General features: G+C 35.5%; 1 protein-coding gene across 5 annotated transcripts in view; it reads left to right on the plus strand.

Moving 5' to 3' along the window:
- The window catches only part of RNF180 (ring finger protein 180), a 265,704-nt gene that overhangs the window by 202,414 nt on the left and 38,757 nt on the right, over nt 1-24,533 (plus strand). For 4 of the 5 annotated variants that reach the window (XM_013984809.2, XM_013984810.2, XM_021077091.1 and 1 more), the window contains exons 5-6: nt 825-1,050; nt 16,036-16,161. In XM_013984809.2, coding sequence (XP_013840263.1) covers nt 825-1,050; nt 16,036-16,161 — 352 coding nt within the window. Of the gene's footprint in view, nt 1-824; nt 1,051-16,035; nt 16,162-24,533 lie in introns of those variants that run through there. The other variant, XR_002339808.1, reaches the window with a different exon arrangement.

Here is a 24,533-nt window from a genome sequence, read left to right on the forward strand (position 1 = left end):
GGAAATGATTACTGATCATTTACTATGTACCAGGCACAATGCAAAATGGTTTGAGGATTACTTCATTTAATTCTCACAGTATCCTCACTGATGAGAAAATTTGGTGTTAAGTAACAGGAATTCTGCTATCAGACTTTGTGCTGCTCACCTAAGTGCCTCCTTCCTAAGTACCTTTTAATAGCTTCTTTCTTAAGTAGTCCACTGGGAATGGAGGAAAGTCTCATCATATTTCCCAGCTATTAAGACCGATCCCAGAATTACAAGTTTTGTTGCCTTATCTACTTCCTAACATACCTTAGGCATTGACCTATTTTTGGCTTTGAGGTCCAGAAAGGTGCAAAATATATAAGAAAGTCCTATGCGTGGTGTAAAGTGAAGAATGACATCCTCTTTCCCTCACCTCTCTTCATGAGTGCATGTCCATACAAGGCTGTAAAACCTTGCAAGAGTCAGCTTATTTGCTGTGATGGGAGGGGGATAGATGGGGAATCTGTAATCCTGGGACCTCACACTTTCTTAACTAGGGTTGGTTAATTAGAGATATAGGTATACTTAATGTTTTTAGATACTATATTTTATCATTTAGCATTATGTAAAAATAGTAAAAAAAAATAATTAAAACTTCTGAGTTTTTCACACATTTCTAGTTTCTTCTCACTTTGCAAGATAGCATTTCTTTCACTTTGATTATGTCACAGAAAGAGATATTACCTGCTTCTCATAAATACTTTCATTGATGTTAACAAAATATATAAAGTCAGGCTCTCAAGGCAACCAGTCTCATACTGAACTAAGAAAAAATTGTTTTTGCTTATGTTTTGCAGACTTTGGATAATGACATGAGTACAGATGATGACAATGAATATGCAGAAGAAAAGGAAAGCTACATCTGTGCAGTATGCCTGGATATTTATTTCAACCCCTACATGTGTTACCCTTGCCACCACATCTTCTGTGAGCCCTGCTTACGGACTCTTGCCAAAGACAATCCTGCAAGCACTCCCTGCCCATTGTGTCGGACGATTATTTCCAGAGTCTTTTTCCAGACAGGTAGCTGTTGTCTTTCATTAACATGATTGACTATTATTTTTACTACCTCTTTTTTCCAATTGTAAGGGTAATTTGTGAATTATTATGAGAAAGTTATTAAATATCATATACAGGGAGTACCCATTGTGGCGCAGCAGAAACGAATCCAACTAGTATCCATGAGGTTGTGGGTTTAGTCCCTAGATTCACTCAGTGGGTTAAGGATCTGGCATTGCCATGAGCTGTGGTGTAGGTCACAGACACAGCTCAGATCTCTCATTGCTGTGGCTGTGGCGTAGGCTGGCAGCTGCAGCTCTGATTTGACCCCTAGCCTGGGAACTTCCACGTGCCATGGTATGGCCATAAAAAGAAAAAAAAAAAAATCACATACAGCATAGTTTTTTACTCTCTAGTTTATAGAGCAGTCCTTGCCCAACTCATTAGAATTTTGTTAAAATCACATAATTATAGGAGTTCCCATCATGGCTCAGTGGTTAGCAAACCTGACTAGCATCCACGAGGACATGGGTTCCATCCCTGGCCTTGGTCAGTGGGTTAAGGATCCAGCAACGCTGTGAGCTCAGATCCAGCCCAGCTGTGGCTGTGGCATAGACAAGCGGCTTCAGCTCCAACTGGACCTCTAACCTGGGAACCTCCATATTCCATAGGTGCAGCCCTAAAAAGACAAAAGAAAAAAGAAAAAAAAAATCACAGAATTATAGATGAAAATAGTTCCTTATCTCTACTTCTCTACTCTATGCTGAAATCTTTTCTAAAACATCCTAACTAGTTGTTCAGCTTTAACTTGGACATCTTCAGTGTCAAGGACATTCCACTAAAATCTGAAGCAGCCCTGCTGATTATTTGTTCCTCATAGCTGCCCTTCACTACTCTTCATTCTTTGGCCCTTGTTGTTCACTCTAGAGTCTCAGAGAATAAAACTGTAAATATTTGAGAGTAACTATTGTGCCTTTGCCCCAAACTCCAAATTTTTTCAATCTTCTTACTGTTCTTAAGGTCTTTCTTCTTTCCCTAGAACAAAGTAAAATTGGAATAAAGATTTGTTTACCTATATATCATGTACAGATGGAATATAACACAGTAATTTAAAATACACTAATGGAGAGAGGAAAAACTAATTAATGTGAAATATAGAAACCTGCTTAGAAGAAAGGGAAGGTTGAGAGAAGTAAGCAGAGCTGATATTTATTTATTTATTTATTTATGTTAAATTTTATTTTACTTATTTTTTTAATTGTTATCTCCCCTATACAATTATTTTCTACTGTATAGCATATTGACCCTGTTACACATACTTGTACACATTCTATTTTCTCCTATTATCATGCTCCATCATAAGTGACCAGACATAGTTCCCAGTGCTACACAGCAGGATCTCATTGCTAATCCATTCCAAAGTCAATAGTTTGCATCTATTAACCCCAAGCTCCCAATCCACCCCATTCCTTCCCCCTTGGCAACCACAAGTCTATTCCCCAAGCCCATGATTTTCTTTTCTGTTGAAAGGTTCATTTGTGCCATACATTAGATTCCAGATATAAGTGATATCATATGATTATTGTCTTTCTCTTTCTGACTTACTTTACTCAGTATGAGAGTTTCTAGTTCCATCAATGTCGCTGCAAATGGCATTATGTCATTCTTTTTTATGGCTGAGTAGTATTTCATTGTGTATATATACCACATCTTCCTAATCCAGTCATCTGTCAATGGACATTTGGGTTATTTCCATGTCTTGGCTATTGTGAATAGAGCTTCAATGAACATGTGGGTGCATGTGTCCTTTTTAAGGAAAGTTTTGTCCGAATATATGCCCAAGAGTGGGATTGCAGGGTCATATGGTAGTTCTATGCATAGTTTTCTAAGGTACCTCCATACTGTTCTCCATAGTGGCTGTACCAGCTTACATTCCCAGCAACAGTGCAGGAGGGTTCCCGTTTTTCCACACCCCCTCCAGCATTTGTTATTTGTGACCTTATTAATGATGGCCATTGACTGGTGTGAAGTGGTATCTTGTGGTAGTTTTGATTTGCATTTCTGTAATAATCAGTGATGTTGAATATTTTTTCATGTGCTTGTTGGCCATCTGTATGTCTTCCTTTGAAAAATGTCGATTCAGGTCTTTTGCTCATTTTTCAATTGGGTCATTGTTTTTTTTGTTGTTGAGTTGTATAAATTGTATATTTTAGAGATTAAGCCCTTGTCTACTGCATGGTTTGAAACTCTTTTCTCCCATTCTGTAAGCTGTCTTTTTGCTTTCTTTTGGGTTTCCTTTGCTGCACAGAAGCTTGTCAGTTTGATTAGGTCCCATTGGTTTATTTTGCTTTTATTTCTGTTGCTTTGGAAGACTGACCTGAGAAAATAATTGTAAGTTTGATGTCAGAGAATGTTTTGCCTATGTTCTCTTCCAGGAGTTTTATGGTGTCCTGTCGTATATTTAAGTCTTTCAGCCATTTTGAGTTTCTTTTGGTGTATGGTGTGAGGGTGTGTTCTAGTTTCATTGATTTGCATGCAGCTGTCCAGGTTTCCCAGTGAAAGTTGCTGAAAAGACTGTCTTTTTCCCATCTCACGTTCTTGCCTCGTTTGTCAAAGATTAATTGACTGTAGGTATCTGGGTTTATTTCTGGGTTCTTTGTTCTGTTCCATTGGTCTGTATGTCTTTTTTGGTACCAGTACCACACTGACTGTGGCTTTGTAATATTTTTTGAAGTCTGGGAGAGTTATGCCTCCTGCTTGGTTTTTGTTCCTCAGAATTGCCTTGGCAATTCTGAGTCTTCTGTGGTTCCACATAAATTTTTGGATTGTTTGTTCTAGCTGATATTTATTGAGTGCACTACTGTGTACTAAACCTTAGGGAACGAAATTTCTATATCCACATTCTCACCTCAACCATAGAGGAGCCAAATGAGGATCAAAGTATGTACTTTATTAATAGTGAAACTGAAGAAAACACATGGCACATTTTTCTTCCTGGAAATAAAATCCAAGGACACATTTGCAAGGAAGAATTGGTGTATGAAAATAATCTTTGCATATCTTAATGCAATCAGCTGCACTACAGGCTCTGTAATCAAAAAATGGAAAAAAAAAAAAAAAAGTAAAGTCTTGCCTCTCCAATCTGCTTAGTGCTTGCAAACCAGACCATAAAATCACTTCATTGAGCTTATACATGGAGACAAAAGAACAGAGCAAGCACAGTGATTGTATCCAATAGAGAAATGTGGTCAGGAACACCAGTGTGTCATCCATCTCACCAAACAGATCACTCTTCCTTTCTTGGAAAAGAGCAAGTAAGAGGTGGAGAGAGGGATAGGAATCAATTCTATGGGAGGACAGTAGCTTACTGGAAGTTCCTCTTCTCGGGCTTAAATTGAAGTGCAAAAAAAGAAAGTTCAGATCCTTTGCTATTTTCTTTGGAGTGAATGAAAGGTGAACCATGAAACTCAGTTTTATCTCTGACTATCTATGCAAGAAAGCATTTACTAAAAGCCTGTTTTGATGGGAAGCATCTAAGAGATGTACATAGTGATTTAGACTCATATCCCTTTTTCCATGATCCAATTTAATGTTAATAGGGATTTTAAGATTGCTTTTCTTACGGTCTTAAAACAATTATTACTCAAGTTTTTATTGGTTCACCTATCAAAACAATGCTATATTTTCTTTTTCTTTCCCCCAAATTGGTGTTTCTATGTAAATCATATGGAGAATATTTATTCTAATTGAGATTATATTTGGTTGTATACTTTAGAATGTGGTAATAATGGAATATACTACTTAATTATTTTTACCTGCTTCAAAAGGATTCCAGGTGTTTTAAAATTGATATTCAGTGAAATAGCAAAACAAAAGAATTTATTAACTGAAATGGAATATAAAGACCAAGTGAAGATGGATGGGCGGAGGCATAAGCCATATGGCCCTACCTAGTAACTACAATTAACAAGTATTTGGTTTTAATATTCTGGCTGCCTAAGGAAAAATAAAGTAAGCCTTCAGTTAAATGATTCTCATGATCCTTGAAACAAAACATACCAATTCCTAAGGGTTGGCAAAGGGTTTTTTTTAAGCACTTTAAAATAAAATATTTATGTGCTTTCTAGGCATATTGAGAGATGGAGTAGGCAATGTCCTCAAAAACATCCTCAGAGCAAATGCAATATCAGGTTTTCCAACATTTTATCTCATGATATTATTTAATAAGAGTTCAGGGTATATCAGAGTATAAGCAACATGGCTCGTAGCCAAAAAAATATGGTCTGGTTTATCCTGTAAAAATAACTTTTAAAATTATGTAAGTAATGCAGTTTCATTATAGAAAAATCAACATGCAATTAAAATTATAAACTAAAAATCATATATAGTCCTACCATCTAAGGACCACATGTAGTGAGTATTCTTCCAGAATATTTTGTATACATATAATTTTTTTTTTACAAAAAAAGAGATCTTATTGTACATAAGACATTTGATCTGCTTTTGCTTTACTTTAAATTCTTGTGATTATACCATGGCCTACTTAAGCTATCTACTATTTGTTTATTTTATTTTATTTTATTATTATTATTATTATTATTATTATTATTTTGTCTTTTTGCCATTTCTTGGGCTGCTCCAGTGGCATATGGAGGTTCCCAGGCTAGGGGTCGAATCGGAGCTGTAGCCACCGGCCTACGCCAGAGCCACAGCAACGCAAGATCTGAGCCGCAATTGCAACCTACACCACAGCTCACCGCAACGCCGGATCGTTAACCCACTGAGCAAGGGCAGGGATCAGACCCGCAACCTCATGGTTCCTGGTCAGATTCGTTAACCACTGCGCCACGACGGGAACTCCTACTATTTGTTTATTTATCATTCATTTATTTTACAGTATATATGGATAAATATTTATTTATATACATATCTGAGAATTTCATTGTAATGGATTTCCAAAAGTAGAATTAGTAAAGATTGTATGTGTTTTCTATGTATATATTACAAAATGATGCTTCAAAATTACTGCAAGCAGCAGTATACAAGACAAGGGCTTATTTCCTCAACACTCTGGACTATCCTTTTTTTCCTTTTTAAATCCCTTTCAATGCCTTTCCCTGACTTTCCTTTTGGTCTGATTTTTTTCTTGTTTATTGCAAGAGGAGTTTTAAAAATTAGTGTCAGCTTTTGTCCTATGTGGCAGATTACTTTCCTATTTTGTCATCTGTATTTGTATTATGTTTATTATATTTTATGAGTGTACAGAATTTCTGTATTTTATGTAGTCTCATGTAGCAGCCTTTGCCTTTCTCATTTCTAATTTCAAAGTTAAGTATTATAAGGCCTTATTCACTACAAAATAATATAAGTAGTCCCTTTATCTGTATTTATTTTTGCTTTTAATTTTGTCCTCATTTCCCCACTCTTAACTTCAGTTCATTAATTCTGGTGTGTGGTTTGGTTAAGAATAGAGTACCTTTATTCCATATCCTTAACCATTTATCCCAGTAACATTTGTTGAACAATCCAGTTTTCTGTGCAGATTGAATTGCCTTTTTTAAGTAATAATAATTATTAAAATATATATGTGCTTCTTGGCAGCTCTTCCTTTCTATTCTTATTCTATCTTGCTCTATACCATTGCCTCAGTCTTACAATTATTCTAGCTTTTCTGTTTTAATAACTCATAAGTGAATTAATTTTATAAGTTATTTGGGAGATAATTCACCTTTTAATTGATATTGTTATAATGTTGAGTGATTGTTATTATGGTATATTGCCTTTCAATGCATTTCAGTAATTTCCTTCCTAGTGGTATAGGACAGTTCTTATTAGCTTTATGCCTATATATTTTTGTTGTTGCCATTATAAATGACATTTCTTTCCTCTCTGGTTTCAGCTACTTTTGTTGATATTTTCAAAAAGTCAGTTTTCAATCTTACACTATTCTGTTAACCTTCTGTTGATATTTTCAAAAAGTCAGTTTTCAATCATATACTATTCTGTTAATACCCTGAGTGTTATTTATTAAGTGGGTGAAGTAACATATGAAGTACGTAATGTTACCATTCCAATTGTATACAAACCTGTAAACAGTTATTGTCAAAGGTTAAAGTGAGAAAGCTGTCATTTCCTAAAGGAACTCAAAATATTTGACCAGTGAATAAGGGGTTAGCTATAACATACTTTTATTAGAGTAAGTCAATAGATAGAGTTATGATTACATTCCTTTCGGATGTGTTCCATAGAGTGTACCTTAACAAAATAATGATTTTAAACCTGAATTACAACATTCACTGTTTAATGTGATTTTGCTTAAATTACTTAACACTGTTAGATGTGATCTTGATAAAGTACTTGACCCATTAGGTGTTGAGAATTTGAAGTGGGAGAGGATATATAGAAGAAAGGGGAGAAGGCATTAGTATCTTTTTTAATAGAGGTCAAGATAACTGTTGAAAGTTAATAGAAAAGCCAAAAAAAATTGTTGTAGATACGTCTGGTCACTAATTAGTATCCACTACATTCTTCTTCCTTCCTAACATAACCCTTCGTTTTATCAAGTATTAACTTTTCCAACATAGACGTTGGGAGCTCCTGGGTAGCTGACTCCATTTTCAGCTTTTTGGTAATCTCTTTTGACAGTGATTGGTTCAGAAATGGACATGTGATCCTGTTTTAACCAAAGAGATGAGAAGAAAATCTGTTTTTACTTGTAAGAGTAAGGAATAATGAGATGGAAAAGCCAGTTTCTTCCTCATTGACCCTAAAGAAGAAAGTGCGTAGTAAGGATAATTGCTGGAAACCATCTTATGAGCAAGTAGGAAGCCAGCTTAGTATGAAGCCTTTATTTAGGATAGTAGAACTAAGGAAAGAAATGAACATGGGGTCTTGATAAAATTGCTTAATGACTGTGTCAGCCAGTTGACACTCTGCCCTTGAGTTTCCTATTACATGAAATGTTAAATTTACTAATTAACTAAGGCAGTTTGAATAAATTTTCTATTATTTTTCAACCAAGGGGACCCTAATGACAAAAGCATACTAATAATAAAGGTAGTCAATGAAGAAACTAAAAATATGATTCACAAAAATTAGATGAGAAGAGAAGAAGATAGTATAAAAGACTTAAATCCTCTTAGAAAGGAAGTCATTAATATTTAAAGTCAGTAAATCAAGAAATACTAAAGAGGGTTTCTACGGTGGTAGTGCAAGAAGCTCAATGTATCCTCACCCCAGCAAAACAACCATTTAACTCCTGAAAATTATTTTTTTAATTTAAAATCTATGGAAATTGTCCTAAAGATATACAGCAGTAGAAAATCATTGTTTTAAAATCTACTAAAATCTACCACTATACTCAGTAAGAACATCAAGAGCCTATCACATTTGGATATTCATATGCGAAAGATTGAATTTGGAGCCTTACCTCACACTATGAACACACACACACGCACATACACACATTAACTTAAAATGTAACAAAGACACAAATGTAAGAAATAAAAATATAAAACTCTTAAAACATAGATGTAAATATTTTTTGAAATTGGATCAGGCAGTGGTTTCTTAGGACACTTGAAGATCAACAACCAAAGAAAAAATAGATAAACTTCGTCAGAATTGAAAATTTTTGTGCTTAAAATTATATTATCAATAAAGTGAGAAGATAACCATAGAATAAAAGAAAATATTTGTAGGCCGCATATATGTTAAGGGTCTAGTATCTAGAACATATAAGTAACTCCTCCAACTCAAGAATTAAGACAACCCAATAATTATATGAGCAAAGAGTTTAAGTGCAGTTCTCCAAAGAAGCTATAAAAATGGCCAATAAGCTCATGAAAAAATGCTCAACATCATTCCTCATTAGTTGCAAATCAAAACTATGAGATATCACTTCATGCTCACAAGGATGGCTGTAATTAAACAATAACAAATGTTAGCAAGGATGTGGTGAAATTGGGAATCATATATTGCTGGTTGAAGTATAAAATGGTGAAGTCACTTAGGGAAACAGTGGAATACGTTTTGTGTATGGCAGACTTTAAATCTGCTTATAAGATTGGGAAAAGTTCTGATATGTCCCACATTAACTAGAGTTCTTCTGTCTGTGGAGATGAAGAAGACCCCAGAATGGGTAAAGCCTAGGAGAAAGACCTCTAGGCAGGTGAGACCTCTCCCATTCATTGACTGACGGCCTCACAATATCCTGTTTATTTCAGCCTCATCCTTAACAATGCATCTCTGAATTTATGTATTTGATGTTCTAGTTTATACATTTCTTCTAATATACATTAAAACAAATAGGTAACTATGAAAAATTTTAAATTTTTCATTCAGTTTCACCCAAAATCACTTAACAGTATGGCTAGTGTTTTGTAAATCAAGTCTTGAAAAACACTGCCTTGCACTTTTGGAGGTTAATCTCCACAAAAAAAAAAAAAAAAAAAAAAAACACCTGAAAATTGAAATATCTAAAACAGCTCCTGGGGATTAGGAGTAGATCTGGAGATAGGAGGGAGTGGAAAAGATATTTGTTGCTTTGGTTTTTTAAGTCTTTTTATATTACTGGATTTTTTAAAACCATGGGCGCATGTTACTTTGACAGTTTTTTAAAATAAATAAGTAAACCATGTTGCAGTATTAAATGTGATGGTGGACAGGGAGAATGGAGTCCTATGTCTTTTTACACAGAAGACAAAATCATGGATTTGCAGAAACCACAGCTGGGTACTGTGATAACCTTTTGAGGATCCACTGGTATATTCCTGTCCATAGGCTTTCAAACGCCTTTTTCAAAATCTTGAAGCTTAACTTTAAATGCAAAATGGTAACAGTATATATCATAACAGCACAAAGTACTTAGCATTTCATATTAGTCATAGTAAGAGCTCAGTAAATGTTACAGTTGAATTGGGCTTAATTTAATAGATCTCCTTTTGGCCTTATTATCCCTCCAACAGAGGGTAAACTATTTCTTCTTGGATTATTAAACAGTTACCAAAATGATTCTTCACTCTCCAAAGTCAAGAAACAACATCAATATACACAGAGTAAACATAACTTACCTGAAGTGAAAGCTTGGATAAATGTTCTATCCTGGGAAGGTCCTATATTACTAGCAGATTTCTCCTGGGCCAAAGGGTTAAAAATGATTGCAACAACTCTTTTCTTATTCTCTTACAAAAATTATGGGTATAAAATTTTGCAATGTCAAATATTAAATGGAATTTTTACATTAGAATTGATAAATTTTTAGCTATAGCTTATCTAGCTGATAAAATAGGAACTCATAAATATTATCAATTAAGCATAAATTATATCCTATAATGACTCATATATTATAAAATTCATAACTCCACTTTGACAAAGTGTCAAATACAGAATTTTTTTTATTTAGTTTGGTGCCTGTTGGATATGCATGCCCTTGTTACCAGGCTACATATTTGGTTGGAAAATGGGACTTTCTAAACTAGGGTTTAACTTTGAATAGTTCACAAGGAAAGGGTATGAAAATCAGGTTAAAACTTATCTTCAGAGGATACTTAGAGAAATACTCATCAGTATTGAATGAGATGTTCCTGATTGGCATCTCTTTCCCAACATGCAGAGTTCCTCTTGACCCCAAATCACATAGGACATGCAGTTAGCAAGAGACCTTGCAGCCACCCCAGAATGAGAATCTTCCAGGTCCGAAGATTGGTTTTAAGACTTATATTACTGGTTCTTTCTTTGAGTCAAACTAGTCATATTCTGTTGAGTACAAGCTTGAATAGCAGATTCAAGTTTTCTCTAGCTGGTGTAGTTCCCCTTATAGATAAGCATTACTGACTGCTCACATGGTTACAAAATGAGTTTTACTAGGACAGTTAGGGTCCCTTGCAGGTGAGACCTTCTTGTCCCTCTTGCAGAAGTGCAAAGCAAGCATTGCCCTTGAAGCTCTGAAGATAATTTTAAGACAGTTTGTAGATTTTCATTGATACACAGTAAAGTAAGCTCAAATATCAATATATTAGCACTCTCTGTTCCTGTGTGAAGGACGGATTTCAGATCCCATTGACAGAGCATCCTAACTCAATCTTACTCCTGTTGATGTTCAACACTGCAAAGAAAACTATCTTAGATTATATACCCTTAAAAATAGTGAAATAAACATATTGAAGGATAATAGATGAGATTAATTTATAAAACTATTTTTACTTTTTTCCATTAAAGTCCTAAAGATCTCTCACACGAGGTTACTAAACTAAAAGCTATGTTGAAAAATGAGGTTTTAGCATCAGCTGGTAAAGATTGTTTTGTTAGAAATCTCCCTTTTCATACAAATGCCTACTCACTGGAACTCTAATTCCCAATACTGTCTATTCCTTTCAAATGTCCTTCACTGTGTATTAATTTCCTGACACCAAATAATTCCTATGAACAAGTATGCACAGTGCTTGTTGAAATGAAGGAAAGTTGAATATCCAATGAAAATCAGAGCCCATCCTATCTATATAATTACAAATTCTTAGAGAAATGATCTTTTTTTACTTTTATTATAGCATGCTACAAATTTCCTTTTTGTCAAATCAATTTTTGCAACTTGTATCTTTGAAAAAAATGAAATAGTATGTATCAAACAACACAGAACTCAGAATGGCATTGTGAAGGAAAAAAACTTTTGTAATAATAAGTAATTTTAACTGGGTAAGTAAGGCCTTATGAGATGGCTGGACACATATTCTAGCCTTTTAAATTAGAAGATAATATCACTGGATCCACCTAAATGACGATGCCTTATATTTATAATAATACTTTTATCATATTGCCCTCATTCATAAGACCCTAGGGTCTGAATTAACCCCATCATAACACTCATAACTTGTGATTATCTTTTTATTAAGATTTAATATAGGTACTATACCATTTTCACAGTTTTAACTCTTGTACTTAGCAGGATGCTTGAAACTATTATTAACAAATATTTTCATAATTATAATTAGTTGGCCAAATATAAAATTACCCATATTTAAGCATAAAGCAAAAATCAGATTTGTGACACCTTATTGGCACTGCCTGTAGTTGAAAATTATCCTGTATATTTGGTTGTCCTTATTGTTTGCACTACAGTGATACACATAGTAAAACACCCTGAAATAATGTGAATTATATTTTATGTAGTTGGTAATTGACTCCTGTACTCAGCCAAATCCAAAAGACTAGAATTCCTTTATTCTAACAATAATTTACTATTTTTATGATAGTATCACAAAAAGATACTTTGGTTTCCACAGGTAATCCCACCATATTTAACTAAATGTAACATTTAAATAGACTAGAATCTCTTTAGGATATTCAGAGTTTTGTCTTTTTCCATCATACTGAATAATATAAAATATGACTAAAATTACAATATATAGTAATACAAAGCCTCTACTCCTTAATAAATAAGGTAGGCAAAAGAGGGGATAAAAGGTAGATTTGAGCACCTTTTACTCTGAGCCCTACATCTCGGTCTGCTTTTAGATTTTTTTTAGTACTCCTTTCAAATAATTCTGAGAAGTGGGGTGCTGAATATTTTTTGTTGTTGCCAAATCATGCATTTCCAAGTTCAGATGCCACCAGAATAAAGCAATAGTTTTTTGTTTGTTTTTGATAAATCATGGTTAATCTTGAATCTGGGAAGGCTTTTTTTTTATTTTATTTATTTATTTATTTTTTTTATTTTTTTATTTTTTTTCTTTTCTGTACCTCACAGCATGCAGAAGTTCTAGGGCCAGGAATCAAACTTGTGTCACAGCTGTGACCTGAGCCACACCAGTGACAACACCTGATCCTTAACCCACTGCATGAATAAGGAATTCCAAGGCAGCAGAGATCTGTAGAAAGAACAATATCCTTGAGTAAGGTTTGTATAGTTCATAGCAGATCGAGATAAGGTTTAAACTATTTAAATTAATTCAAATAATTTTAGAACAGAAAAGGATTTAAGGTCATTTCATCCAGTGGTTATCAGGTTTGTGCATCAAAATCACCCAAGGAGCTTATAGAAACCACAGACCCCTGGCTTACAGTGCAGCAAGCTGCTTCAGTATGTCTAGGCAGAGTCCTAGAATTTGTCTTTTTAATAAGAACCTTCATCGATTTTAATGCATAACCAGACTCCAGATGGGAATTTTGGAATCATTGATTTAGTACAATGCCCTGCAGACAGGAATTACATTTACTTCATTTCTGTATTCTTAGCTAGACCGACAAAGTGCCAGGTACATAGCAGTTGCGAAATAAATATCTACAGAAAGAACAGGAAGTGAGTACAAAGAGAAGTTCACCATTTTATAGAAGGTGCCAGAGTTACGAAGCATTAGAACCCAGTTCTTATTTGGCCCAGCAAATGAGGGCTTCTGGATCCTCTCTTCTCCAAAGGCCTTTCAAATCAAATATGTAAATAAAATCTTCCAACTTCTCATAAGATTATGTTGTAGATACATGTGCTTATGTTCAGCAAAATGCTGTAGGTACAACTCCCATCTCATTTTGCACATTTTAATAAATAATTTCTCAGATCATTATTTTTTAGGATTATTAATGTATTTACAAACCCTTTCCTGCTTTGGTTTATTAATCAAATATGTTTTTTATACAGGTTGAAAGTTCATTATATAATAAGTTCCTTGAAGCTAGAAAAGATAAATAGCACAGACATCATTATTAATTTTACTTCTCTCCTCTATCATCTAAGACAAGTTTGATTTGTGGCCATCCATCAAAACTGCAGTTATTGGATGTCTTTTTGATGTGGTGTACTGAATTCAGTTACACTTCCAAGTAAGTTTTCATTTTAAGAGAGAGCCGTGCAGTGGATTTCTCATCGTGGCTCAGTAGTAACAAACCCAGGTAGGGTCCATGAGGATGCAGATTCAAGCCCTGGCCTTACTCAGTGGATTAAAGGATCTGGCATGAGCTGTGGTGTGGGTCGCGGGTGTGGCTCAGATCCCGTGTTGCAGTGGCTATGGCCTAGGTTGGCGGCTGCAGCTCCAATTCAACCCCTAGCCTAGGAACTTCCATATGCTTCAGTTTGGCCTTAAAAAAGAAGAAAAGAAAAAAAAAAAAGAAAGAAAGAAAGAGGGTAGTGCAATGGCATCCTCTAGTTATTGCATCAACATTTTAGAACATGACTACAAGCTCTCCAGAAGGAGGAGGAGGTGGAGGGAAAGGAGGAAGAGAAAGGAAAGGAATAAGAATTCTTGAGTTCACTTCATTTACATTATCTCGTCATGAAATTTTCATTTACCCACCACACCTGGTCTTACTTTTAAGGGCATTTAGGTAGTTGTGAGTCAGTTTGTCTAAGAATTAATTATTAACAATACCACTCATATCATAGGATTTTTAATTTCTCAAAAAAAGAAAAAGGTTAAGTCCTACCAGAGGACCAGTTGTTACTGTAAGTTAATGTGTTGTAAGGTGTTTGCTAACTTCATCCATTCCCTTCATCAGTATGAATGATACAGATGAGTCCTTTTAACCGGGTAGCAGTGCCATGACTGTCTTGTACTAAGGGGCTGTTCACAAGCAGTGGGCAAAGCAGACTTTGATGAAGCAGCTGTGCATTGCTGTGTAAAACACTGTGAGGATATCCAACTTGAAATGATTTAACTATTTAAGCATGTAAAGGATAAAAAATTTAGCCATAATAACCTCCCATATGCACAATGAGTACACAAACTATGAAAATACTTTTTCTCTATCTTGTATGCTTGAATTACTGGCTCTTGGGTGTAGTATGGAGAAGAGTTGAAGGGAGTTTCAGGGTTAATACATAACCTCCCTTACATGGAGCAGTCTATTTTTTACCCTGTTTATTTTGGTGTTAAATTTAAACTTTGAAAATCTGTCTTCCCTGTGAATTACTTAGGTAAAAATCAACCTGAGGGAGTAATTAGGAAAAATAGAGAAAATTTGATGTAGCTGGTTGAAACTATACCTGATAGTTCATCATTTTAGAGATGCTAAAAGCTGAGAGTCTGAACGATGGAAACTAAGAAGTTAGGACAGGAATAATTGTAGGATGAGAGTAAGAAGGAACTACTGAAGGAAAGACTGGTTTACTTCTCAGTTAGTAACCAGCTCTACACTGGTCTCCCTGAGAAGAACTTCCTCATGGAACAGTTTAACTCAGATCTTGCCTTTCTTTCTCTGGCTCATATTTAGAGATTTTCTGTTATTCTAAGTACATATCCTCACGTGTGTTCTTTGATTGTTGTATGTTTACCTCAAATGAATATTTTTCCTTTTATCTTACAAGTTTCTGAAAGGTTAAGAATTTATTTTTAACCTTTTTTTTAAACTTCCTCATATCAGCAATTTTAGACTCTAAATGTCAACCTATCACATGTACAATGAAGTAAACCAAGTATGAATTTAAAAATGCTGAGTTTTTCATTTTTATATCACTCCTCAGCCATAATTACACTCTAGCTATTCTATTGCTACACCCATAACACATGCCCCCCTCTTTTGTGGTCTGCCTGTTTACTTCAGTCATTTAGACTTCAGTCTTCTTAAAGCCAGGGACTACATCTCATTTATCACTGTATCCTCCTTATCTGGCACAGTATCTGACATAGGAACTGCTCAGTAGGTTATATTCTATGTGTAGGCCTATCAAAGTTGCATCAAATTTGGAGGAGTTAGTTTTGCTAGGTTTAAGAAAGTTAACTGTAGAGAGTTCCCTGGTGGCTCAGTGGGTTAAGGATCTGGCATTGTCACTGCTGTGGCTCAGGTCACTGCTGTGGCTCAGGTTCAGTCCCTGGCCCCAGAACTTCCACATGCTGCAGGTGTGGCCAAAAAACAAAACAACCCAAAACAAAAAAAAAACAAAAACCTGACTCTACTTTTGTCTTTACTGTCTTAATGAGATCTGAATTTATTACCAAAATACTACAACAATCATTTTTCAGGTTCTTGCCATTTTACTCAAATTAACATTTAAAAATACTGTTTTCTTTTGCTTTATTCTAGAACTGAACAATGCTACAAAAACATTCTTTACTAAAGAATATTTGAAAAGAAAACAAAGCTTTCAGAAATCCAGCTCTGCAAAGTGGCCCCTTCCAAGCTGCAGAAAAGCATTCCATCTTTTTGGAGGTAAGGAAGCTAATGCAAAAAAAAGAAAGAAAAGGAAAGGTCTGATAACTTTATCCAGGGTCTGTTTTAAAGCCATTTTCTTTCTTCCTTAGAACTGTCAATAGATGGAGCTCCCATAGTGGCTCAGTGGTTAATGAACTGACTAGTATCCTTGAGGACGTGGATTCGATCCTTGTCCTCACTCAGTGGGTTAAGGATCCGGCATTGCCATGAGCTGTGGTGTAGGTCTCAGACATGGCTCAGATCCCAGGTTGCTGTGGCTTTGTGGTAGGTCAGCACCTGTAGCTCTCATTCGACCCCTAGCCTGGGAACCTCCACATGCCATTAGTGAGGCCTTAAAAAGACAAAAGACAAAATAAATAAATAAATGTCAGTAGAAACGTATTTCTTCACTATTCCATTTTAAGTAAGGATTTTGCTAATTATCTTCTTACTAAAAGCCTATAGTATGCCTATGAAGAAAATGGAGACCATACAGTAAGAGCAAAATCTGAAACTCATGATTAAATTTACTTTGCCTTGCTGTCAATAATGTTTAATATGTAGATAATGAACTTGATCTCAAAAGTAACAGATTTGACAAAAGCTATATTTGACAAAAGCATTGGTATTTCTTATACAGATTCTGAACAACTTATCATAATTTAAGTTTATTTCATATTAACATTTTATAGTTATCCCCCAAGTTTAGGAGAAGTAGACAGTGTCAGAGCTTTAGTGTAAAGTGTTGCAGACATGTGCATTGGACAAGGAATACCAGTTTCTTAGTTCACATATAACTAAATGTATGACCTCAGGGATGACATAGAAATTTCATCTTTTGTTTCTGTTTCTGATCTCTAAGATGGTAGTAATTATACCTGTCCTACCTAATTAATAAATTTGTAAGGATCAATTGAGTTGATATGAAAGCAAATTCTAAGATATAACTAATTATACTGTGTAAATATAAAGAATCATTCAATTAAAGGCAAGGCAATCTCTAATACCATTTTACTTTTGAGAATTTATGTGTAATGGTGATCATACAGTATAAACATAAAATGTAATTTCATTGTTTATAAAACCCTGGTCTGTTAGAACATGGACTGTTTAGTATTAACCCTTATGATGTTACAGGAATCTGATTGGAAAGGCTTAGATGTGGGGAACTCTGATCTTTAGGGAACAAGAGGGATTTCTACATAAGAAAACTGATATGATCAGTACAGCAGTGATGTAGTACAAAAGGAGATAGAAACAGCCTGTATGGTTGAGGCAAAAGATAAATGGATTTACAAATTCATCAAGGTTTGAATAAAGTAGTTTAAAGACAAATATAACTTTTATACAGTAGTTTGAATGAAGAAAGTATATACAGTAGTTTGAATGAAGAAAGTAGTTTAAGGACTTTTTTTTTTTTTTGCATTTTCTTAGGGCTGCTCCTGCGGCATATGGAAGTTCCCAGTTCCCAGGCTAGGGGTCGAATCGGAGCTACGGCTGCCTGCCTAGGCCACAGCCACAGCAACACTAGATCTGAGCTGCATCTGCAACCTAAACCACAGCTCACAGCAATACTAGATCTTTAACCCACTGAGCAGGGCCAGGGATTGAACCCTTATCCTCATGGATACTAGTCAGGTTCGTTACCACTGAGCCACAATTGAACTCAGTTTAAGGATGTTTTATAAGCACATACTGCTTTATAAATTGATAAATAACTATAGAAACCCATTGTCCATAGATGTAGTATAAATACATTTTAAAATATATCACATTTAGCCCAAAACATAATATGAAATTAAATATAAGAAAATCAATCTTACATAAAGGATTTCATACCAAAGAAAAAAATTGGCTATATGGATTATGTGCTTTAAAAGATTCCTTTGTATCCTACCTTCTACCCTACACACAAATTTTAAAAAGAATCAAACACCTTTCTGAAAACCCCACAATTTCCTTTTTCTTTTTGTTTTCTAGGGTACTTAAGCTATAAATTGTTTGCTTTTTTGTGATTTCATCTTATTTGTCCTCCCCATAGAAGTTTCGCGGAACCTAACTTTTTATAAGTTTTTGTGGAGGGGGTGCAGAGTAGCTTATTATACAACTTAAGAAATATATTACGTTCAGGATCCCAGCTTAGCTAAGCAAGATCTGGGCTCTTAGGCTCAGCCAAAACTGAAAGAGTTAAGCACTTAAACACTTGCTTCAGTGGTATAAGCAAGAGTCTAAAAATGGAAGAAATGCCAGCTCCCTCCCTCATCTTGTGTTCTATTTTCCCACATGAAATAATGCACTTGTCCAGGGTCAGGTAGATCAGCACAGACTTGGGGGTCATCTTATTGTTGAGGGGAACCCTGAACAAAAGGCCTTGGCAATTCTATAAGCCCTTGGGGTAGGGCTGTGTGTGTTTGTGTATGTATTGGGGTTTTTGGTTGTTGTGTGTTTTTTGGGGGTGGGTAGCACAAGGGAAGACAAGGAATAGAAAAGTGTGGGATACTAACTCAGAGTGAGGAAAAGTGTCTTTAAGGTTAAGTCCACAAATAACAAGTGCTGGAGCGGGTGTGGAGAAAAGGGAACCCTCCTGCACTGCTGGTGGGAATGTAAGCTGGTACAGCCACTGTGGGGAACAGTATGGAGGTACCTTAGAAATCTATACATAGAACTACCATATGACCCAGCAATCCCACTCTTGGGCATCTATCCAGACAAAACTTTCCTTAAAAAAGACACACGCATCCACATGTTTATTGAAGCTCTGTTCATAATAGCCAAGACATGGAAACAACCCAAATGTCCATTGAAAGGTGATTGGATTCAGAAGATGTGGTATATATACACAATGGACTAATACTCAGCCATAAAAAAAGAACAAAATAATGCCATTTGCAGCAACAGGGGTGGAACTAGAGACTCTCATACTGAGTGAAATAAGTCAGAAAAAGACAAATACCCTATGATATCACTCATATCTGGTATCTAACATACGGCACAAATGAACCTTTCCACAGAAAAGAAAATCATGGACTTGGAGAATAGATTTGTGGTTGCCCAGGGTGTGGGGGAAGAAGTGGGAGGGATTGGGAGCTTGGGGTTAATGGATGCAAACTATTGCTTTTGGAATGGATTAGCAATGAGATCCTGTTGTGTAGCACTGAGAACTATGTCTAGATACTTACAATGGAAGAAAAAATTATGTGTACATGTATGTGTAACTGGGTCCCCATGCTGTACAGTGGGAAAAAAAAAAAGGTGTGTTGGGGGAAATAATTAAAAAAAAAGGTTTTCTCCTTTTACCCTTCTAAAGAGGTCTCAAAAGAGGTCCAGAAGAAGCCCTCTGTCCAAGGCCTCAGATAAAGGACCCAGGACTGCAGGTACTAAGACTAGAAATGTAAATATGTGAAAGAGCTTCATAGGCCAGGAGCATGAGACCTTGGTTGCAGTTCCTTCAGAGACTAATGCACTGTCTGTATACCAAGTGTGGTGTGAGGAGGGCAGCTTTCTCCCATGAGGCCTACTAGGTAAAGCCTCCATAATTGCCTGTGGTCAGGCCTCAACACCACACAGTATTTTAATCACAAGCCAGATTCAGTTATCAGTATTACTAAAGCACCTTCTGTACTTCTTTGCTTTCTGCTTCCCCTGAGTTTTGTATTTATCATCTCTTTATACAAGTATACATATGTATACTTAACATTGCTTAATTTTGCTTGTCTTTGAACTTTTGCAAGGGTAACAGTGTGTGTAAGCTGTGTTTGCTTTGTCAATGTCCAAGCATTATATTTCTTGATTTTGTCCAATTCAGTGAGTGTAGCCACATTTATTTTTACTGCTATACTATAGTCCATTATGTGAATATAGCACAATTTATCTATTCTCCTGTTGATGAACAATTGAGTAATCCAGTTTTTGTTATTATAAACACTGCCATAAATTTTATTTTCAAGTCTCCTGGAGCATAAGAGTTCCTCTAGAATAAATGCCAGTAGAAAATTGCTGGGACATAATAAAAATACATGTTTAATTTGATTATGTAAACCGAACCGTTTTTCTAAATGATCACTGATTTATTACCAGCTTTGTTTACCACATTTGGTGTTTTCATTCCTTTAGGTTTTGCCAGTCTGTTAGGCATAAAATGATATCTCATTGGGGATTTAATTTCAATTTTTATAACTACTAACAGGAATCGAAAATAAGTGTATTGGTCATTGAGTTTCTTCTATGAAATTCCTTCACAAATTTTGTCCATTTTCCTATTGATTGCATTTTTCTTGTTGATTTTTGAAAGTTTTAAAATATCTTTGCTGACTCCTCTGTTAAATATGTGAATGGCAGCTGTCTTCTATCAGTTTTGGTTTGTCTTTTCACTTTATTATATCTTTTAATGAATTGTGTAGTTCTTCATTTTCCTTATCTTTCTGATGTGTATCATCTATTTAAGAAATTCTTCTCTATCCCTAATGTCATAAAAATATTTTCCTGTGTATTTTTCACATAGTTTAAAGGTCTTGGGATTGATTTGTGTTGTTATTTTCTGGGATTTTTTTGGGGGGGGTGGGGGATGTTGTAGGATTAGGATCCAATTACTTTGAGATTTGTTTTGCCTACTTAATTTTTTCTGACCACCATTTCCTGAAAATAATTCATTATTTCCCCACTGATCCACAGTTTTAATCTGTCCTATTTTATTTTATTTTATTTGTCTTTTTTCCTTTTTTTTAGCGCCACACATGCAGCATATAGAGCTTCCCAGGCTAGGGGTCGAATAGGAGCTGTTGCCACCAGCCTGTGCCAGAGCCACAGCAACACCAAAACCGAGCTACATCCGTGACCTATACCATAGCTCACGGTAATGTCAGATCCTTAACCCACCAAGAGAGGCCAGGGTTCAAACCCACAACCTCATGGTTCCTAGTTGGATTCGTTTCACCTGCGCCACAACAGAAACTCCTGCCCTATTTTTTTTTTTTTTTTTTGTAGTACAAGCATACTTTATTTTATTGTGCTTCATTTTATTATTCTTTTTTTTTCTTTTTTTTTTTTTATTTTCCCACTGTACAGCAAGGGGGTCGGTTATCCTTACATGTATACATTACAATTATATTTTTCCCCCACCCTTTCTTCTGTTGCAACATGAGTATCTAGACAAAGTTCTCAATTTTATTTTTATTATTTTTTTCATCTACTACCTTTATGCTTTAATTTTTAAAATATTTTATCAATTTTGTTTTTTTGTTTTGTTTTTTTAATTTTTATTGTTATCTCCCCAATACATTTTTTTTTCTACTGTACAGCATGGTGACCCAGTTACATATACATGTATACATTCTTTTTTCTCCCATTATCATGCTCCATCATAAGTAACTAGACATAGTTCTCAGTGCTACACAACAGGATCTCATTGCTAATCCATTCCAAAAGCAATAGTTTGCATCCATTAACCCCAAGCTCCCAATCCATCCCACTCCTTCCACCTCCCCCCAGGCGACCACAAGTCTATTCTACAAGTCCATGAGTTTCTTTTCTGTCCTATTTTAAATTTCAATTTCTGTGAGTCTGTTTCTGAGGTCTTGGTTTCTTTGGTCTGTATGTCTAATCCTATGCCAATACCATACTGTCTCAACTACTAAATCCTTGTAACAAGTCTTGATATCTCCCTTCAAATTTGGTTTGCTGCAAGAGTGTCTTGACATTTTTTTTTTCTTCTCTTTGAATTTTAGAATCATCTTGTCAAGTTCTATGAAAAACTGTTTGATTAAAGGAAGTTCTGTTAAATACATGTGTCAATGTGGGGAGAATTGACACCTTAATAATAACTTTTCCAGGGAGTTCCCGTCGTGGCTCAGTGGTTAACGAATCCAACTAGGAACCATGAGGTTGCAGGTTCGATCCCTGGCCTTGCTCAGTGGGTTGGGGGTCTGGCGTTGCCGTGAACTGTGGTGTAGGTCGCAGACACGGCTTGGATCCCGAGTTGGTGTGGCTCTGGCGTAGGCTGGTGGCTACAGCTCTGATTAGACCCCTAGCCTGGGAACCTCCATATGCCACGGGTATGGCTCTAGAAAAGGCAAAAAGACAAAAAAATAAAAATAAAAAAATAAAAAAATAAATAAAATAAAATAAAAAAAAAAAAAAAAAAAGGAGTTCCCGTCGTGGCACAGTGGTTAAGGAACCCGACTAGGAACCATGAGGTTGCGGGTTCGGTCCCTGCCCTTGCTCAGTGGGTTAACGGTACGGCGTTGCCGTGAGCTGTGGTGTAGGTTGCAGACGCGGCTCGGATCCCGCGTTGCTGTGGCTCTGGCGTAGGCCGGTGGCTCCAGCTCCGATTCAACCCCTAGCCTGGGAACCTCCATATGCCGTGGGAGCGGCCCAAGAAATAGCAACAAGAACAACAACAAAAAGACAAAAGACAAAAAAAAAATAAAATAAAATAAATAATAACAATAATAATAACTTTTCCTATGCACTAACTTGTTTTTCTCTTATTTAGATCTTCTAATTTTTAACGCCTTAAAATGAAGTTTGATGATTTTCTTTACAAATATTTTATGCATCTTTGAGCAGATTTACCCACATGCGTTTGCTGTATTGCCGTCCTTTTTTCTCCTCTTGCGAACTTTGAGTGCAGACTTTAGCCAGTCCCGCTTACTTCTTAATTGATGGCGTACCATCACTAATCGACATGCTCATTAGTTCCCTTTTATCTTGTCTTACTTTCCATTATATTAAAGGGTTTTGTTTGGTTGGTTTTGGGGTTTTGGTGGTTTTTTTGTTTGTTTGTTTGTTTGTTTTGTTTTTCTTTTGTGCTTTTTAGCACCACACCAGCAGCATATGTAAGTTCCCAGAGTTCCCAGGCTAGGGGTCAAATTGGAGCTATAGCTGCTGGCCTACACCACAGCCACAGCAGTGGGGGATCCAAGCCATGTCTGCAGCCTACACCACAGCTCACGGCAAGGCAAGATCCTTAATCCACTGAGCAGGGTCAGGGATCGAACACACATCCTCATGGATACTAGTCGAATTTGTTAACCGCTGAGCCAAGAAGAAAACTCTTAATGTGTATCTTTTTTATGTTATTCTTAAATAATATTTATTGTTTTCTGTGCATGTATTTTTAATTTATGGTAATGATGTCATTATATATTACAACTCTGTTTCTTTTCATCTAGCATTAGGCTTTTAGATCCATCCTGGTAGCTCTGTGTACTTCTAATTTGTGGCTTCTAATTAATGTTCTCCCAAGATGTATACCTACCACATTTTATTCAGCAATTCACTGAGTAGAATACAGAATACTTCCAACTCCCTGCTATTACATGTAACACCAATGAATATCCTAATGTGGACCTCGTGAATATTTATTTGGTGTATAGACTGAGGAGCACAATGTCTGGGTCATAAAATATGAATATACTTAATTAAATAATGTCAACAGTCCCTTCAAATGACCTTTATAGATACCCACCAACAGTGCATGAAGGTTGGGGGAAATTGGAACTACGGAAAATAACAAGTGTTGACAAAGAATGGGAATTAGGAACCCTCATTATTGTTTTAATTTGCCTTTGTCTGCTCTCTAGTAGTTTAAGATCCCTTCAGATGCTCATCAGGCTTTTGAATTCCTCTTTTGTAACTGCTTTCTTCATTTTTCTAAGATTACAGCCTTTATCAAGCTTCTGTAATTTCTTGTATATTTTAGATATTAATCCTTTATTTGCTTTAGACATTACAAATCTCTTATCCTGTTTTATTATCTGCATATTAAGTTTGTCCATGGTGTTCTTCACTGAAAGAAATTCTTAACTTAGGTGTAATTAAATGCACCTTAATTTTACATTGTCATTATGTTTTATGTTTTAAAGTTTTAAGAAATTCCTCCCTGTTCCCAGGTCACAAAGATTCCTGCCTAAGTAAAACAATTAAGTTAATATTTTTAAAAATCTTCCTCATTTAGGTCTTCATCCAGAACCCACCTCTTCTGTGTTAAAGAGGGTTAATGTCTCTTTCTTCAAATAATAACCCACTTTTCTGAATAGATAAATTACGTATAGAAATGTACTTCTGGGATAATGATCCCAGATTCAGCAACCTTACTAAATTACCTTCAGTCTTATTATTTATGAGGACAATCATATCTGTCTTATCTGTAAATAAAGACAGTTTTAGCTTTCAAACCAATACATATGTTTAGTATTTAGCATAGTGAGGACTTCTGTTAATTTGATCAGGAAAAGTGATAGCAGCATCTCTGATACTAAAAGGAGTATTTTAATGTTTGCCATTGAGTAGAACTCTTATGCTGTATTTTTGGTGGATGCCTCTTTTCAGGTTTTAAGAAATTTCCCATCTGATTGCAGTTTTCTATTAATCTTTTTCTTGAATGTATTTTT

This window comes from Sus scrofa, chromosome 16, assembly GCF_000003025.6.
Source record: "Sus scrofa isolate TJ Tabasco breed Duroc chromosome 16, Sscrofa11.1, whole genome shotgun sequence".
NCBI lineage: Eukaryota > Metazoa > Chordata > Mammalia > Artiodactyla > Suidae > Sus > Sus scrofa.